Genomic DNA, 20,606 nt, shown 5'->3' with positions numbered 1-20,606 from the left:
ATTCCCCAAGAAACCTTCCAGCACCTGAGTGAATGTATGCCTGTGACAGTGGAAGCTGTCATCAAGGCTAAGGATGGGCCAACACCATACTGAATTCCAGCATTACCGATACAGGCCGCCACAAACTTTTAAGTCATTTTCAGCCAGGTGTCCAGATACTTTTGATCACATAGTGTAGATGGAGATCCCATATGAGGATGGCTTCACCTAAATATGGAATACTTCAAGGAAACTGCTCTCACAGCAGCATGCCTGAAACTGAATCAATAAGTGTACTGCACATTCCTGATCTGCCCACATGGTAAAGAATCCCAACAGGAATTCCTGTGCCACCTGTAACAGCATATACAATGTCACATTCAACATGCAGGTGGAAGAAAATCAATACCTACTATTTCTGGATACTCTAATATAGAATTTCCAGATGACACACTTGGAAATTCCCTCTACAAGATGAAAACACACATGGACATGTACCTGAATGCCAATAGCTGCCACCATCCCGCATAACACAAGTCAATGCTTACTATCCTGGTACACAGTAAGTGAGCCATATGCAATAAGAAAAGTTTGTTTATCAAGTTACAGCATCTGTGTGAGACCTTTAGCAAAAATGGATACTCAGAGAGACAACTAAGAGCATGAAAAATGAAAAAGATCCAGAAGAAAGAACCAAGCACCTGGAGTTCCATCCATACACAGCCAAAATTGCAAGGATAATGGAGGAATGAAACAGTTAAAAAATCAAGAATATTCTTGCCTTGGTCAAAGACCAACTAAAGCTACAGGCACCAAGCGTCCACAGCATCAGTTGCGAATGTGACATTCAGTACATCAGCCAGATGCAGCATTGCATTTCGCAGCAATGTTCGGAGGATGTGAGGAGAATATGTCTTGGTCAGACCAATACGTCTATAGTGGAAGATCACAGAATCAATAGAGGACACACATTTCTTTATCAATGGACAAATGTAATGTGCTGCATTAGCAAGTTCTGGAATTCAATCATCAAAGAACAGTACAACTAAGATTGCTGATGATCTTGTCAACTGGCACAGTGGTTTCCAACTGAGCTCATCATGGAATGTAGCAGTAGCAAAAATAAGTCGTGCATACTCTGATGTGAGAGCAGCAGACAAAGTGGGTGGAATAGACAGGCTGTGCCAGTACTCAATGACCAGACCCTCCTTCATCCCACTGGGGAGCTTTCCCACCAAATGTCGCAAGTCTCTTCCACACTGGTTGGCCCACCCATTGGACTATTGGTAGAGAAGTATGTGGCCCAACAGTCATACGGGAACAAACTGCACATGAACCTGACACTTCGTCTGAAGATGATGAGCAGAAAACTAATCAGAACATTGTGTATATACAATGCCACGATTTGGCTGATAACCTGAGAAGGCTTTTCCATTTGAAAGAAGAATGCCAATTAGAAGCCCGCCTCTGTCAAAATACCAGCGTGGCCAGATGGCCAGTTTCAGTGCGCGTCTTGTAGTGGCAGAGGTCACGTAGACACCCTGCAACACACTGTCGAAATGTCTCAAAATGTTGGTACCTCCTCAGCGTACTGCCTGTAGGTGCCGACCCACTGTATGACGTAAGTGCTAAAATTGCAGGTCCTGGTGAGCACATGGAATTCGGCAACAGGCCCTGGCTCAATACCACATCACTACTCTGGTGTGGGAGCACAGAAGGGCAGAGAGACAGGTGGAGGAGAGGGACCACCAAAAGTAAGAGGTGTTACAGAAACAAAGGATTTGTTGTAGTCAGAGTTCTCAACTGTGCAATTCAGAAATGCTGGAGTTGATAGGTATTCCATACGGCACAGGGTGTGAAGCAGTCATTGAAGTCAACCATGCAGTAATTGCTTGGCAGGCTCACATAGAATGCCACACAGAGATTGCAGCTATGTTGGTAGGCCACATAGCTGCTTTCACAGATGATGTGGCCTTTATGGGCTAGAAATACCTATAACAGGACAAGGAGTTGGGAACAGGGGTGGAATAGGGACATACAAGGATGATGTGTAGGTTCTGTGACTGGTCGATTGTCACTATGGGATGAGTAGGGAGGGCAGTGGGGAGGATATTTCTCATTTCAGGGCACGAAGAACAGTAGTCAAAATCCTGGCAAAGAACATGATTCAGTTTTTCCAGTCCTGGGTGGTACTGATTCATGAGGAGAACATTTCTACGTGGGCATGCAATGGGTATGCGAGGGGTAGTAGATGACTGGGGAGACAAGTTTCAGGCGATCTGGTTCTGTACAAGATGTGCTTGAGGCCAGAAACACTATGAAATCAAAGGATTGTTGTAAGGACAATTGTCATCAAAACTATAAAGAGTGAGTTTTTAAGCTTTTTATGGAGAGGGGTTTGGGAGTCCTTCAGTACCCCATAAGAATCTTGTAGGACTAATTTGTCCAGGTGTCCTTCATCCCATTCCATCACACTAACAGAAGAGTTCAACTGCAACACTGCCAGGCTTTCCGCTGCATGCCATTCACCTTTTTGCTGATCAGCACCCTTTCCAGCACACAGACACCACAAGTAATTTTGAGCAACGACCAAATGAATGGAATGAGGGCAGAAAGGTAGAAACACATACATCACATAAAATTTCAATTACAGTCAGTCTTTTTCATTTAAGCTGATTTATTTATTAAATACACATACCTCGCTGGTTTTCAAAACGCAATAAAACAAAAACCAGAGAGACAGAATAAAGGACTGTACTTGTGACTTTTCCTATCAGTATTTCTAAATACAGCTGGAGAACAAGGAAAGAAGGGCATGGGGCATTCAGGCGTAAAGATCTGTAACACAATCCCAGATTCGATGAAGGTGCAGAGGATATTCAGACAAAGACAAGTGAAACCCCCACTTTACATTTTTGTTTGATCCCGAGTTAAAAAATGCAAAATTGAGGAAAATGTAGAACTGAAAAAATGTTAAAACCCCTAAAATACAAGCAGAAGCAAATGTAATTGGCATATATGATTAAATACTGTAAACCATTCCAATATATTGTATAAAATCCATATAAGTGAAGGAAATTAAATGTACATTACGATTTTTATACAATAATTTTTTGTAACGAATTTCTTCGGTTCTTAAAAAATCACAGATGTGTAACAGTAGTTAAAACTAAACAGAAAATTGAAATTGGCATCTGGGTACAAGATAATCAAGCTCTTTCCAACATGCAACAATCACAAATTATAAGTCACAACAAGCAATTTTGAGAGATCTTTCCTCTGTGCTCACCCAGAAAAAAGAACATGTGAACTGAACTGAAAAATGTGAAAGGTGTCAGATTCAGTCATAGGATGGGGAGGGAGTGGGAGGGGGGGAGGGAGGCGAGGGAGGGGGGGTGGGGGGTGAGTGTTTTCCTTATGTAGCCAGTGGCACTGCAGCATAGTCTGGTGACACAAGCACAGTGATCTCTAGTGTACTGCTTGTAAACTTTTCTTTGTTCATTGTGCTGAGTGGTCAAAGTAGAGCATTCTGCAGTATTGTCAGCACATGCCATTTGCACTTAGAACTTGTCACTTGCTGTAGTGTAAACATAGCAGGTTTTGTGAAAGCACATATACGTGGACAAGTTTCCCTTCACATGTTGTACTTATTTATACCAATGTACATGAAATAAATTTAAGCCTGTTTCTCTGTCCCAGCAATCCACTACATTCATAACAATCTGTCTGCCATCACAATGCATTAAACACCATTGATGACAGCAACAAAGATGAACAGGTCATTGCACAACTGTTCACTGATCAGGTCCTGTTAATTGTTGGTGCTGCACTTAGCAAATGGAGTAGCCTACATTGGCTGCAGCCAGTATAGGCACTATACCTTCCAGATTCTGTTGACAGGCTCTGAGCACAACTACTGTAAGTAAAATTAATGCACAGTAGTGAAGGGTGTATGCAGTATAACTACATAAATTAAACCTAAGGGGAAGCTGCAATCACTCCATTTGCTACACACTGATCGCATCAGCCACACTTTGGAAGAAGCCACCATGTAAGTTTGCTGTTTATCATTCTATATGCTAGAAGTCACTGCATTAGCGTAACGTTATACAGCTATTGGCTGCAGGTGCAAAACAAACATCCAAATGTTGTAATCCAGCAGCTTTCATCATATTTCACAATTTTCAGTTTATTTCACCATGTAGGCTATAAATTCTTGCTACTTTTGAGGTGTACATAAAATGAAAGAACCCTCAAAACTTCATGTTTTAACCCATTAGCGCTGTGCGTTGCCATATGGCAATGTTTGTAACACTTTTTAAAATCGTCGATTCCACGACATCAACCAAGCGAGAGTGTTGGCAGCACTGGATTCTGTTCCGCAAGACTGTAAAGATCACTACAATGCAACAGTTTTAACAATACATTTAAATTCTGCGGTGTAAGCAGTGTTGGAAGTCGTCGTTTGTAAAAATGGAGTATAAGTTCGAGTAAGTATGTTTTACACAGTAACTTACAGTATATAATTTGGTTTTTTAGTATGCTTGTGCTTTAAATACTCAAATATATATTCTTTGGAGGTTACTGCTTGCTGTGAAATAAATTACGTTCATTTAGGCCGTATGAACATCGGTGTTGCCATATGGCAACACTAGGCGCTTGTACTCAGTGAAAGGATGAATTTTCTCTTTCTTGTTTTAGAAGAGGTTTCTCGCTTGCTGAGACGCTGGAGATTCCTTATAATGACGATATTGAAGGTGATGTGTTTGTTGAGCCCCCAGATCCGAATAGAGAAGAATGATGGATTATTGTATGTGCGGTGGCTGGGCAACTCAGTTGTCACAATTATCTCTTCTTCATGTGGTGCACAAGAAGTTGGCCACATCAAGAGATTCTCGCAACAAAAAAAGCGAAATAATATGATTCCCAGACCAAAACTGGTAGCCAAATATAATACACATATGGGAGGCACTGAGCAGATAGATCAGAATCTAGCGTGCTATCGCATTGTAATAAGAAGCAAGAAATGGTACTGGTGTCTCTTTACATGAATGTTAGATGTCGTCATAGAAAACAGTTGGATTTTGTATTATAAAGCAAGAAACCAAACTATTTCTCAGCTTGATTTCAAGAGAGAAACAGCAACAGTGTACTTGCAAAGACACCAAGCTTTACCAAAAGGAGCCGGGAGACCACCTGCATCAAGGGCATGTTCCGACAGCCGCATATCAGACTCAATTAGGTTTGATAAGACTGACCACCTCGTCCAGCACACAGAAGGAAAGAAGAAGAAAAGGTGTGCACACAAGGACTGTAAATCTATTGTGAGAACAATGTGTTCAAAGTGTAATGTGGGATTGTGTATTGACTGTTTTATTCCATTTCATGTAAAATAATGCTGAGTTCAAGGTTTGAACTTTTGATTATGAATTGTATTGTGTTATAAAGTATCAGTTGTATGATGAAGACTGAATAATAAATTTGCACCAAACTTGCATATGTAATATTATTTCCATAACCAACTTATTTCAGTTGAAGTTGTAATCCATATAAATTTAGGTAGTGAAAGCACCAAGCGTTGCCATATGGCAACATCAAATATCTCACTAATGGCGGTAATGACTTTCGTTGAAACAACTCTGTTGTGTAATTTATGCCTTTTACAGACATAATAATGCATTTTTTTTTTTAATCATGAAAAAATTAATTCCGGCGCTAATGGACTAAGGCAAAATTTGTGGCAGTAGAGTGATGGGAAATGGCTCAGTTATCTTGTACATGACTAGCATAGGTGACAAGCTTTTCAATTAACGTGCTGTACAGTATTAATAGTGCCAAAACAAACTTTGCTTCCTAATACATCTTTTATATGATATAAAATGTTGAAATTTCTTTCTTGTTTGTTTATGGATTTGCAATTTGGTTATGTCAGTTCATGTTATGAGTGTTGGTGAAATTGCTACATAAGAGCAGAACAACAAAATTCTCACACAAACTATGATTTATAGCTTCTGTGCCTGTTTGTACTGTATAATCCAGTACTTTAGGAAGTTCACATTGACAGTCCTGTTCTCCTGTTGCAGCCATAATCTAGCAGTAGCTGCATCAAATCTGTGCAGTGAAGCTAAACATTGCAAGCTGTAGTAGACAAAAAGTTCTAGCCTCATGCATAACTTTGTTCCTAGATATGTTTAATCATGTAATTGCTGAATTGTGTAACTCCATACATAATTTGTCAAAAAAAGGTCACTGAAGTAACTTTACATTAAGCCAAAGATCGAGACATTAAGAAGTCGAGATGCATCTTTGTCTTATCATCATGTTTATTTTACCATCATCATCTTTGGAATCAGTAATGTACTTGAAAATGGGCTTATAACCCAAAACCAAGGTTGTGCAGTAATCATAATAAAATTTATGAAACAATACAAAAAACAGTGTTTGTTTAGTTGCAAGTTGTGTTGGCAACACTGATCGTGGGTTACATCAGTATCTCCTCACTCACGTCTCCCTTTCCACAATGGCCTAAAATATTCCCTTTACTCTGACATAACCTGTGATGTGAACTGTCTGCCTTTTGTGCCTCTTTTAATTTCTTCAATCACATCGAATGTCAGTAGGAATAAAACAGTATCAAGGCAAGCAAAAATAAGCATCACTGTGCAAGAACTTGAATCGTGGTCCTCCTGAACATCAGTCAAGTGTGTTAATCACTGCACCACCTCACTAAGTAAGTCATTTGCAATTCTTTCTGTTAACAGTGGAGAGGTGGATGTGCTGATGTAGATCTTGTTTGATAAGCAGGACCATCTCAACACCGCAATGAATAGTAAGTGTTGTGCAACTGGCAAACAGCTTCATTTATATGGATGTAAGTTCGTACCTGTAAAGTATATGACTTTTATAGTTGCAGTAAAAGTGTCAGAAATATTAACCGAGCAACTTCACACAAATCAGACAAGCTATTCAACTGATTTATTTCTTAATACTGCACTCTCACACTGATAACTGAGTGCAGACATATCCCACTATGTTCTCTTGGAAAAATTATTGTGGTGTCAGTTGACAATACATATGTCTGCCTTGCAAATGATTTTGCATATGTATAACTGTTATGTGCATGACTATCATGAATGGCTTGTGCATCTAGTGTTGCGTTTGTGTCATTAAGGATGACAACAGAAATAACATGAAGGGAGAGGATGACAGGAGTGTCAACAATTACCTTACCCTTTCAAATAATGCAAAGGGGCCCCACATTAGTTCACAAGTCTTAACTCTACGGGAGGCTTTGGGGAAGTCTGGGATTTAGCCCAAACTATGAGCTGACACTTTGGTCTTCAGAAATCATATGACACCATATCCCTGATCACAAGGTAAATTCTTGTGATGAATTTTTTTTACCCACCAGCAACCCTCAAACTGAACAATACTGTAATAGGAAAAGATAGGTAGCTACTTACCATAAAGAAGACATGTTACGTTACAGACAGGCACAATTAAAATACACTTTCACAATGCTTTTCACCACTGCCTTCATCAGCAAAAGAGAAACACACACACCATTCATTAACACAAGCAAGCACACCACATGCACCCATGACTGCTAACTCCTCTAAGGTCAGAAAAGCCTTAGTTGCCAGAGTTGGCAGTCACGCAGAATGTGTGAGGTGTGCTTGCTTGTTTGTATTAATGGTGCCTGATTCGCTGTTTCTCTTCTTCTAATGAAGACTGTGGCCAAAAGCTTTGTGTAAGTGTCTTTTAATTGTGCCTGTCTGCAAGCAACTTAATGTGTCTTCTTAATGGCAAGTGGCAACTATCTTTCCCTAGGTAGTTGATATTCCTATGTGGAGTTTCAATTGTTCAATACTGCAATAGCATAAGAACCTTGGCTACAAAGGTGAGTGTATTTCTTCATATAAATCAGTCAATTTAATGGTGTACAGCATGTACTACTCAACTACGATCTAGTAAACCTGTTTTCAAAACCTTTTGGGAAAGAAATATGTAATTCATAAATATTATTAGCAAAGGACAATAATGAGTCATCATACATTATCAAATTATTATTTCTCACCTGTGGTGGCTGCTGTATAGGAATAGCACCACCATGTATTGGAACATGTGTTGCAGGTCTGATGGATGGCACCTGGTAATATTTGTCAGCAGCCTCCTGTGCAGTCTGAAAAGCTGCTGCCCCTTTCTGAGAACTATGTTCCATTGGTTGGTGCAATGGTGCCATGTATGCTGTTGGAAATTACAACACAATCAGAAAATCTGCAATCAAATTTATTTAGTACATGAAATCATGGCTCTGTTGAACTTGAAAGACATAACAATGCAAGGTCTCTCTATGGACATTATTGAAATTTACATTATATCATTTAGTCCAAGAAATCTTAGCAGGCAATGTGACCTGTTACAGCCCACATGCTGTTGGCTGTCTTTAGGTCTCCAATGTGGCCTACGTTGTTTATAGTTCAGAATAATGTCCAGTATACAGTTTGGAGTGTTACACTGGGGGTATCTCCAACAATCTAGTGACACTATATTCCAACAAGTTTACCATTTTACACCAACTCTTCAACACACTACAGCATATAATACTTCTCCCATAGCTTGTCTATTTGCAGAACAAATCATTAAATGGATACATGTAGAAACCACATACTCAACAGCTATTCAGTCTAATTTCCACCAAGATACAATAGCAATTAAAAATGAAGTCATATGGCAGAAGTTTGGCAAAAATACTTCAAAAAATGCAACCGACACCTTTAAGTCAATTTTATGCTGAACAGATTGGCTAATAGCTTCAAAAAATACAGATCCTTTGGCAGCGATCTGGTCAGGTTAATTCAGAACTTCAATAGCTTACTTGAATCACTGTTAGTTACAGAAAGTGTAAATATCATCCATTTCATATCATTTCTCCAATGCGTTGCAATGTTTTTGTGCAGCAGAACCCTTTGTGAAAGAATTCTGGTCAACATCTTTGGCTTTCTAAACCAGTCTTCCACTTTTAATTTACTGTATCTAATACTAATTTGTTGCTATCATTTCTCTCGTGTAACTTTTTTACATGTAACATTTTTACCTCTTCAGTATAACTTCCACTGGAACATGGTTAATAAAGTAAGTCACAGTCATTACCAAAACACTTAGCCCTTACTCTGGCACAATTTTACTACAGGCATCCAGTCTCCCTTGCCTTGAATATTTTCTGGTTGGGTTGAAGTTTTTTTATATTAATTGCTACACCAACAACAATAACTTTAAAAAATATGTAGCACAGTTACTAGTAATGATACTCATTTTAATTCATTTCCTTTTTCCCTACTGAGAGGGAAATTTAAATCTGCCCTGTGGAGGTTTCCAACTCCAACAAAATAAACAGTGAAAGGTCTTATGACTCCAGCAAACACGCAACATAATATATGTTGAAGATTGTTATGAGAAAGTGTCACATGTACCTCCCTGCAGCAAACTGTCGGCAAAAGAAGAAGATTACAAGAAAGTTTAATGAAATAAATAAGTAATTACAATAATAATACTGAGATTAAAAATTGTAAGAAATTGCAACAAGCAAAAACTTCTTTACTAAGAATGTGTAACAATAATAAATAAACTGGAAATCCATAACTGTTGGATCAGTCGTCCAGGGACTCTTAAAGAATCTTCCCATCAGAAAGTAACCTAGTCTACAAGACTTCAAACAAAAAGTCCATAACAATATCTAATGATATATCACAGAAACCACAGACCATCAGTCTCTTAACAAAATAACTCATACAGAAGAAAATTAAACTACAGTTTATAACAAAACTTCAGAAACAATGCTACTACTTTATCAGATTGTATGACTACAATTTAAATATGAAATAGCAATTTCCACAGTCCATAAATTATAGTGGTATAAACATGCAATATATTTTATTTTGTCTCCCAAAGCATGCTCTCTACCAGATCCTTATCATGAAAAATTCAAAGTTAACTTCCATAGACTTGTGGTTTCCTGTTTCATCTCCTAATAATCGTGTATTTTCACAAGTTATGTTCTCTAATGTTTTAAAATATATTTGTTATTTACGGCTTCTTGTTTTGATACCATTGCCTGAATGAGTATTTCCTTAACACAGAGGATTTAACAAACACCCAACAGAAAAAAATTCTGTCCTATATTTGTAAATATAGCTCCTTTGTACTTAACACCCTGCTTGTCTTCAATGAGATCAAAGATTTAGCAAAGCATTTTCTACATTCCCTCATTATTTTGTCTTGTTTTGCCTGCGTATTTTTTGACAGTATGGAATCTCATACGAAATTCTGTCCCTGAAATAAAGACACTGCAAAAGCAATCATACCTTGGCTATGTGGTGCCACATTGGTACGTGGTTGTCCAAGATAGATGCTGTGCTGTTGCTGAGGCTGTTTTCCCTCGTCACGTGGTGGGGCTGCTGGCTGCGGATACTGTGAAGTGTAAGTATACACAGTCTGTCCACTGCCAGGAGATGGAGCATAGCTGACTGTCGTCACCGCAGGAGGGTAGAAAGGCTGAGAGTTGGCATACTGTGTTCCCTCTGCAGACATGGAGTGATCAGCAGTCAGCTACAGCACTCCAATATCTTCTATTTTAACTGGGAACTGGGACTGTTTCCTAGGGTCTTACTTTTAAATCTTTTCAGAGAACTTTTTTGAAACCAAAGGCACCTATGTAAAAATTTTAAATATATGGGCATCTTGTATGTATTATTTAGTAGCATATCTTCTAATTAGGAAACAATCATAGACACACAGAAAACACTACTTACAATACAAATCTAGAAAAACATAGCAACTGAATTTGTTATTTAGAAAGTCCAAACAAGAAGGAATGATATTACATATGGCAAAAACATACCAATAAGAGTGTACTCAACTAGTACAGTTACATTTAGTCAACTGACAGCACATATAACAGCACCACTTATTGTGATCCATCAGAAACCACACTTTCTCTCAAAGGTGTTAATGTGAAGAACAAGGAAAGAAAGAACACACATATTGCATGCAGAAAGTGAAGCTACAAAGATGCAAGATCAGGGTGTAAATGCACATATACCTGTGCAGGTTCCCAAGTCACAAGATAAACACTCAAGAAAAATCAATATGTTTTGGACTCAATTTCTTATACTTATATGAAACTAATATGACTGGGGCATTAGTAGGAAGCATGTTGTCACTGTGGCACAAGACATGGCACACCTAATAGACATGTGCGTATAAAGTCTGGTTTGTTGGCACACTGGTTTTGTCACTGCCTAACCAAAATGACTGAAATTAATGCAAAATTGAGTATCTGTGCCTCAGCTATAGAGAGAGGCCATATGGTTAAAAGAAATAGAGGGTGCTGTATTATCTTACTCTAACCTCAATCTGCATGTAATTTTAATATCTGAACACAACTTTTACAAACAGTATTATATTACACCAAAACCTACGGTATTTTCTTCCACCAACTGTTAATGTACAGACTTTGTTACTTTTAAACCAGAGCCACTCTGGCCATAAAGCCATCTTGCACACAATATCTGTTTATACCCACATCATGTGGCAGAGCTATGGAGCACTTAAGCTCATAGCTTATAACAAATACTACTAGCACAACATTAACTGGCATAAGTGGTGTATTACTGAACATCTACATAACACATACATATTCTGTTTCTACATTTTCAGTATTTCTTACAATATAATTATAATCACCATCATTATTACTAATATGAACCATATTGTGCTTCCCACAAACTGATTCCGAGTGGATCCACCAGCAAATAGCGGACGGAAAATTTTGCCTGGGCTGTGTTTCGAAGTCCAACAGCCCTTCTGGTTGCACTACTTTTATGTGTGTCTAAACTTCAAGCAGCACTGCGTATATGGACAAGTCCCAAACAACCAAGACACCTCACAGCAAATGTATCACATATGACCACATGCCTTACATAAATACTGAACCAACAATGTTGACAAGCCATTTTGGTCACTCTCAACAACGGTCCTGTTTGCCTCCAAACAATGTTCTGTGATATCTCTCACAAGCTGCTCTCATGTAGTTCTGATTTAATTACATGACTGAGGTTCTATTGCACTGTGTTGGTAATGAAATTTGACTGCAGCTTTGGACTAATTGGTTGTGACTAACTGGTAGTGTTTAATACTTACTTTGCCTTGTCTTCTCATCACCGTTAATGATGTGCATTTTAGTGTGGCTGTGACACTTAATAGAGTGCTGTGTTTCCCAGATAAAAAATAGCTTTTCATGGATATTTAAGAAACAGAAGAAAAGCAATCTGCTGCATGGAGGTGATGAGTATAAGATGTTAATATTATGAAAAGGGTAGATTGCTGAGTCGTGATAGGCACAACAAAAAGATTCACACAATTACAGCTTTTGGCCATTAAGGCCTTTGTCAGCAATAGAATCTTTTTGTTGTGCCTATCGAGACTCAGCATCTCCGCTATATGGTGAGTAGCAACTTCCCTTCTCTAAAATTGTTACAGTCCATCCTAGATTTTCCATTGTATGAAAAGGGTAGATTGCTACTCACCATACAGCGGAGATCTTGAGTTGCCAACAGGCACAGTGAAATTAGCAGTCATTTTGTTGTGCCTGTCTGCGACTCAACATCTCCACTACACGGTAGTAGCAAACTATCCTTTTCATAACATTGTCATTATTCCATCCTGGATTTTACATTTTTTGAGTATAAAATGTGAAGGGCAATGCTGAGAAAAACAGAATAGTTCAATGCAATCTTCTTTCTTGTCATTGACCATCAGCAATGCAGTGAGCTGAACTGTGTGCAGTATGGCATAGCCATTAGCATTGTACGCTGGGGTGCTGTGGGTCACCAGTTCAAACCTGACATCGTCCCTCAATCAGACTGGATAATACTGGCAATAAGGTAGTCAATTCCCAATTGTCTACTTTGGGAACCTCATCAAGAGGTTAATTCCAATTTGGAGGTATGGTGCTGCTGCAGGTGGAACTGGTACCAGATGCCCTGGAAGTAACTGGGACCACGTGCTTCCATTGCTGACATTCCCTACACTTGCTCACATAGTGTTTAACAGATTGCTGGATAGAGATACCTGTGTCTGATTCTGTCTAGAGTTTTCACGAATCACAGATGATCAGATGGCTTAGCATCATGGGAAAAATTCATGATAGCTTATCACAGATGATCTGAGATGATGAAGAACCATTTCCCTCCCATCTGTCCTACACTGTATGAACTTTAAGCCAAAATAATTTGAAAATTGTTGCACTATTGTGATAAAATGAATTTTTTGTGATGAAATAAACAGGATTTTAAAAATAATCAATAAGTGCTTTGGCAGAGACAAACAAAGGAGATACTGAAGCACACCGGGCTGCACCTTCAGAGCAAACCTTCTGCTTACACAGGCACAAAACCAAGCAAGTCTACGTCCATTCTTGTTGTCGAGTATGATAAGGTTGGACTGTATCAATGGAAATGGAAATGAGCATTTGGAGTCATTGGCCGGGAGGGCCCCTTGCGGGGCAGCAGGTCCTGTTGCCGTGGTGCAGGTCTTATTACATTCGACACCACATTGGACACACTGTGTGCCGGATGGGGATGAAATGATGATGAAGACAACACAGCACCCAGTCCCTGAGTGGAGAAAATTCTCTGACACAGCCGGGAATCGAACCCAGGCCCATACGATGGCAATCCATCATGCTGACCACTCAGCTATCAGGGGGGACACTGTATCAATGATGACATGACAATAAATCTATTACATGTATTAAAAAACAGACCTCCACAGGGTGAATGTTATGAAGGGATATAAACTTCTGAATACAGTCAAAAAGATACTTTCGAAGCTACCAGGAGACACTGACGCTGTAAAATGGCTGCAGGAGATGAAACAAACTAAAGCACAATCGGGCACAATTAAGCCACTGTGAGTGATTTAGCTTTCATGTTCAAATGCATGTAGCTATCTTCCCAATATAAAGACTTGTTGACAGAGCAACAGACAACCTCTTGGGAAGGAATTTAAGAATTTTGACCACATTGCTAGTTGAGAAACTGTAGAAAGTTTCATAGACGAGCTATCTGGGTAATTTTTTTTTTCCTTTCTTTTGCTGACATCAATGATTATTTTATTTCTGAGTGTGATGTACAGACATGTGATACATAACATCTAATAAATCCAATGCAAATGATCAAAATATTTTCATTTTCAATATTACCCTTAAAAACTATAAAATATGGCCAAAGTATTGAACAAAAGCCAAACAGGAAGTTGTTGGAAAATAAAATAAAAAATGAGGAAACTCAGCACTGAAATCTGCAAATAATAATACTGAAATTGGCCATAAATGAAACGATTTCTTCTGTACTTTCTCCCACTAACTGCTTATAAATACACTGAGGACTGTTATTTGTATTTTTCATTCCTGGTACACCATCATTTATCCAGAGTGTCTTGAGGTTTACTGAAGATTTTATTGTAATATAAATATGTTAAAGGAAAGTTCTGGTAGACTGCAAACAAATTATTGATAAAAGTACAACTTATCAAATAGTAAGAGTCATTGACAAGCATATAAATAAGACTGAAAACATCATTAGCTTTTGGACAAATCCTTTTTCAAACTAGAGTGCTGGTAGAATTAAATAATTTAGGAGAAAAGTAACAGCTCAACATGTAGTACAGGCAATTATAGGATAAAAAACACAGGTTACTCACCACATGAGTTTACGTTGACAACAGAACATGTGATGTGTACAACATGCATTTCACGTCAGTTCTTACAACAGGTGTTATAGCAGCATTCTGTTTATTGGCCTGTTGGTTTGCAAGATTCACGTGATTGGTAAGTTGAAAAAATTTATGACTGTTATTTGGTAATGATAAAAAGCTTAAAAAAGTGACCATTAATAACTTGGTGATTAAGAAGAATGTTCTTATCACCGTGAAAGGAACTAAGGAAAATTCAGTCACATATTTATATTCACTGAAAGATTGTTTTGCAAAATATCTTGATGCATCTGGTGTCTTGTAATAACTTCTGCAAGAAAGTTTCTTGTCTGAGGTAAGCAAGGGTAGCATACTGTTTGTAGTCCCTCTCCATTTACAAAACTGATATTGCCCTACTCAATGCAATTTGTAAGAAAAAGAAGAACTGTATGCTCTATGTATCTGAATCACAACCTAAAACACTCTATTGCAGGGGCGGGCAAACGTTGCACGCGGCTCATGAGCACACAGCGCTGCACGTGTGCTGCTCGCGTGTAATCGTCGACCGGGGCAGTGGCGACAGGCAGCAGGTTGCGGCAGTGTAGTACCAGGCTAAGATGCGGACATTGAAGCGAAGCGACCACTACGCAGTGAACGTTGTATTTCAATAACCGGAAAATGCAGAGTGAATCAAGGAAACGGAGAATTGGAATTTGCTATCTTTTAAAAAGGAATGGGAGAATCATTTTTTTCTGTGTGCAAAAACGTGAAAATTGGAAATGTATAATATGTGACAGTATTCTGGCTGGTCAGCGGAAGTTTAATATTGAACGCCATTATAATAAATTTCAGTATGTTGCCGTTCTTGGTGCAATAAAAGAGGAATTTCTCAAGCGATTTGGGGATATATCTTTTTTATCCCAAGGTTTTGAATAGTTCTCGAGACAATCTGCTGTTTCTGTAGATGATATTCATCCCAGTTTGCAAATGGAATTAATAGATCTACAGCGTAATTCTCGTCTGAGAGACAAGTTCCTTTTGGCAAGACGTGTAATAGATTTTTATCACGACTTTCCACAGCAAGAGTTCCCTCGTCTCCATTGTGAAGCCATGAGGATAATGTCAATGTTTCGCTCGACATACGTTTGTGAGAGATTTTTTTCTGTTATGAAAGTCTCGGTTAAAAGAAAACATCAGTAATGAAAATTTACGTAACTGTTTGCGTTTGTCTGTATGTAGAAATTTTGTTGCAGACATTAAACGTATTGTAAACTCCACCTGTGATAATTAAATAAAACGTATCGTAGGTAATAGGTACTCTTTCAAACCACGATTACTTTCAAGCACTCCTACTAACCTTATTCCTTCATTCAATAAAGCAGGCCAGGAAACAAGACGCATTACAAAGGAAGAATCGGTGAGACGGTATGGCGGGGAGGGGAGAGAAGCGGGTGGCCAGCTTGCCCCTGTGTGCGCGCAGAACGCCTGTTAACTGCACACGTGCATGTGCACCGCACATGTGCAGAATTCCTGCCCGCCCCTGCTCTATTGTGTTATTAATAAAGGAAAGAAATTCTAGGTATGTGTTTCTAACCATTTTACGATTCAGTTAAATAACTTCTGCCCAAATAATTAAGTATTTTTTATTCTGTATGACACATTTTGGCTTCTGCCTTCATTGGACACTAAAAATGAAACAAAAACAAATAACGAGATATGACGGTAATTTTTTTTATTTTTTTAAAGAATCAAAATATGACAGACACAAAAAAAACCTTGTGGAACAAAAAAATCCTTAAGCAGTTCAGATGTAACTTATTTACTTGAATTCCAGTATCTGACAGAACAGCACAGACACGTGAACAAAACATTTTTGTAGCTCAGATGGGACTTTGGACAGAACCTCTCGGGGGGAGGCAAATAATATTCGCTTCCAGAAATAAATAAAATCTTAATTATCAGTACAATATTTTAGAAGGTTATACAGGGCAACAACATGCTATAATCAACAAGTGCATTAAGCAGTTAGGGAGGGTTTATTTCTGTTAGCCATATCACATCTACCCTCATGTAACTTTTTTAGTCAGTTTTCCACAGCCCATAAGGTTGGCAGGTCTTGTAGCTTATTTCCAAAATAGTGCCACCATATACAAAATTCACAGAAATAAAACATCAAAAGTACCCAAGACCAAAGATCCACTACAGGCAGCATATTCAAGTGTACGATCTATCTATAATTACAGGGTTCCTTATTCACGTTTGACTTCCTTGCGATTTTCACCTCACAATCATAAAATAATGGTATTGCATGATAACTACTGGACTTTTATCATGAATAACACTATCAGTGAGGATATTCAATGTTATTAATGTGAGTGACATTCCAATAATTGCTCACAGTGCATGTTATGGCAGAACTGGAAAATTAGGAATAAACACGACAGGAATAGGCTACAACTGCAGCATATAAACCATATGTTTCAATTGGAAATTTAGCATAATGCTGACTGCAGATGACATGGATAAAAACTTAAAAATTCAACACACACAATCTCAAATCATGCATTATAATGAAAATTTCATAAGCTTAAACACAAAAAGAAAAGTTCAATGATTTCTGTACTTACTATTCCACAAAACAGCGCGAACATACTCATGTCCCCTACGGCCGTCATCTACTTCTGCAAAAACAAGATAATTTACATTTAAAATGCAACAAGCAAGAAAATGAAGACAGCTATGTAATGAAAACTTACATGCTTTGTTCCCAACAGTTACTCTAAAATCATTTTACCTTGTTTGAAAAAGAGTCAGCTGGCAATGACCTAGATGCTAATAATGTAGGAAAAGACAGTTTGCTACAATAAACAAGACACATCAAGTTGCAGTCAGGCACAGTTAAAAAAGACACTCACATACAGTTTTCAGCCACAGCCTTTGTCAGTAAAACACACACACACACACACACACACACACACACACACACACAAACATAAAAAAGCAAGCGCGCCTCATGCACACAGGACCGTTGTCTCCAGCATCTTGGGCTGAAATGCCAGAGATGCTGGAGTTGGCAGTCATGTTTGCATGAGGTGTGTTTGCTTGCTTGCATGTGTGTGTGTGTGTGTGTGTGTGTGTGTGTGTGTGTTTTACTGACAAAGACTCTGGCCAAAAGCTATATGTGAGTATCTTTTAATTGTGCCTGTCTGCAACTTGATGTGTCTTGTTTATTGTAGCAAACTGTCTTTTCCTGCATTGTTGATATTCCTATCTGGAGTTTCCATTGTTTGACTAGATTTAAATAAGAGTTTCAAAACTGGAATACAGGTAGAACCTCATATCATTTAGATACACATGCAAAATATTTTCAATCTAATTAACGCTGATGTAACTGCCTGACACAATCTTCTACTTTTAACTGTGTATCTATACAAATATATATAACATCTTTAAAAAAATTCTGAACTAAAATTGAAAAAAATAATACATACAAAAATCACACGATAACCTACACAAAACACATTAATTCATTAAATATATCAGTAACATTCACACACCCCAATCTATTTATTTATTAACAGCTACAAAACCAACAGAGGAACTAAGGGATTTAAAAAAGGGACAGAAATGACAATTAATTATGCAGTTCTTTCAAGACAAAACCCAGAAATACATGGAGAGCAATGTGTATAAATTGGATTCCACCTGTCTTTGCATACACCACAGTATGACAGAACTTGTGACAATAGATGAACACCATGATGATGATGTTTGGTTTGTGGGGCGCTCAACTGCGTGGTTATCAGCGCCCGTACAATTACCCATCTTTGCTCAGTCCAATTTCGCCACTTTCCTGGATGATGATGACGACAACACAAACACCCAGTCATCTCGAGGCAGGTGAAAATCCCTGACCCCGCCGGGAATCGAACCCGGGACCCCATGCTCGGGAAGCGAGAACGCTACCGCGAGACAACGAGCGGCGGACAGATGAACACCATGTAGCCCCCTCTCGTGGATCTACAGAAGATATGCGGAAGAAAAAGGGAAGGCCAAAGGAACGACTATCGGTATGCAGCAGAGGCAAAAGAAATTGACACAAAGCTTCAAGAAACTTGACTAATAACAGTTGGGATTTCATATCTGGAGAATACAGAACGCGATTCAGTGATGAATTATTGTGTTACCCATTTACACCAAGTTTAACTGTGTCACAGTTGTCCAGTGGATCAGATATCAAATGGGAAGTTAGTTTGGAAATGTGTAGTCACTTATTAAATACACTGCATTAAAATTTGGAATTATTATTTTTGAAAATTTTCACTTATCATCTGTGTAGGCTCAAAATATTTTAATGTGTTATAAGTTTCTAACCATACTGGTAAACACAAAAGGACTCCACATTTTCTGCTTGCCATCCAGGTCCACTCAATTTCCTTTGCCATAGCACACTGTGTTTCCATTTGCTAAATGCTACTTTCCAGTTATATGTTCTGAAAAATGAGCAGAGTATTTTGCTTTTAAATGCAGTGGTGATTATACAGTGCGCGATCCTTCCATTGCATGTTTTGGAAACAGCACTGATTAGACGGAAGTCAGAATGTTTGCTTTTTGTGACCTGTGTGATTATAGTTTACAATGTAGGCGTAGAATATATATTTGTCCGTATTACAGAAAAAGATTTTTCAGTAGCCTTTAAGGTGCACTACATCAGTGCAAACAGAAGTGAAATTGCCTTCCAAATTCACATCTCCAATTCTCTGAGACTCAAGTATAAAGTCTGGTTGCTGACTTCCTCCCATGGTTTCAGACATTCCCCTCTTAGTTTATTTGTACCTATCAAGTCAGCTGTGTTATGTTTCGTAGACAGTAAGCAAACATTCTTCCACTTAAAGCACAGAATGTTTTGTTCCCCACTCACTGAGCTGCTTCTACATTCACTGATTTGTTAATTATTTTTCTGAGTAGATCTGGATAACAGCACCAATTACCTTAAAATAGTGTATGGTCTCTGTCACAAAAACAGTTCACGCATGTTTAGCACTGCATAATTGCTTACAGTCAGACTGCTACCATCTAAATTTTTACATACGAGGTGTGATCAAAAAGTACAATTTTTTTTTAATTTTGAGGGCTTTATACCTCCGATTTCCAATTTATTTATTTTTTTATTTTGTTGGTACATATGCTCATGAAGCGAGTCAGCAATTTCAGCTATATATTTGTTTGTTTGTTTATTGTTGACAGTCGAAAAGGTTATACATGTTTTAGAGTGCTTGTCAAATTTTTAGTTTTGAAAAAGGTGGATAAAAGAAACTGCATTAAGTTTTGATTGAAAATGGAATAAAGTGCAGTACTGCATTCGAAATGTTGACTCTGGCTTTTGGCAAATCTACTATGAGTAAGACAAGAGTTTACGAGTGGTATAAATGTTTCAAAGAGAGTTGAGAAGATGTTGAAGACAATGACTGCCCTGGATACCCTGGCACATCAATTACTAAAGGCATTGCGGAAGTAGGAAAGAAAATGGTTCTGGAAAAATCGCCAAATCACCATCAGAGGGTTTGCTGGTGATGTTGGTATATCCTTTAGCACATGCCAAGCAATTTTTTCAGATGTTTTTGGCATGAAACATGTAGGAGCAAAGTCTGTTTCAAAATTGTTGAATTTTGACCAAAAACAACATTGCATAGACATCACTCAGGAACCGCTAAGTGAAATCAGCAATGATCTAGAACCTCACAAGAAGTTTATGACAGGTGTTGAAAAACAGGTATACAGGTATGACAACAAAACCAAAGCCCAATCATCCCAACAAAAACTGCCTGAAGAGCTAAGACAGAAAAAAAATTCGACAAGTTTGATCACATTTG

The 20,606-nt window shown here is 38.3% G+C and overlaps 1 protein-coding gene across 1 annotated transcript in view; it reads right to left on the bottom strand.

Moving 5' to 3' along the window:
• Positions 1-20,606, bottom strand: part of LOC126100907 (G protein pathway suppressor 2) — a 126,982-nt gene that overhangs the window by 35,897 nt on the left and 70,479 nt on the right. Inside the window, exons 5-7 of the mRNA XM_049911574.1 lie at positions 17,361-17,414; positions 10,344-10,559; positions 8,057-8,226 (exon numbers count right to left, since the gene is read on the bottom strand). Coding sequence (XP_049767531.1) covers positions 8,057-8,226; positions 10,344-10,559; positions 17,361-17,414 — 440 coding nt within the window. The remainder of the gene's footprint in view (positions 1-8,056; positions 8,227-10,343; positions 10,560-17,360; positions 17,415-20,606) is intronic.

This window comes from Schistocerca cancellata, chromosome 9, assembly GCF_023864275.1.
Source record: "Schistocerca cancellata isolate TAMUIC-IGC-003103 chromosome 9, iqSchCanc2.1, whole genome shotgun sequence".
Taxonomy (NCBI): domain Eukaryota; kingdom Metazoa; phylum Arthropoda; class Insecta; order Orthoptera; family Acrididae; genus Schistocerca; species Schistocerca cancellata.
Note: the sequence above shows the minus strand (reverse complement) of the source record. Positions and strands in the feature narration are given on the sequence as shown.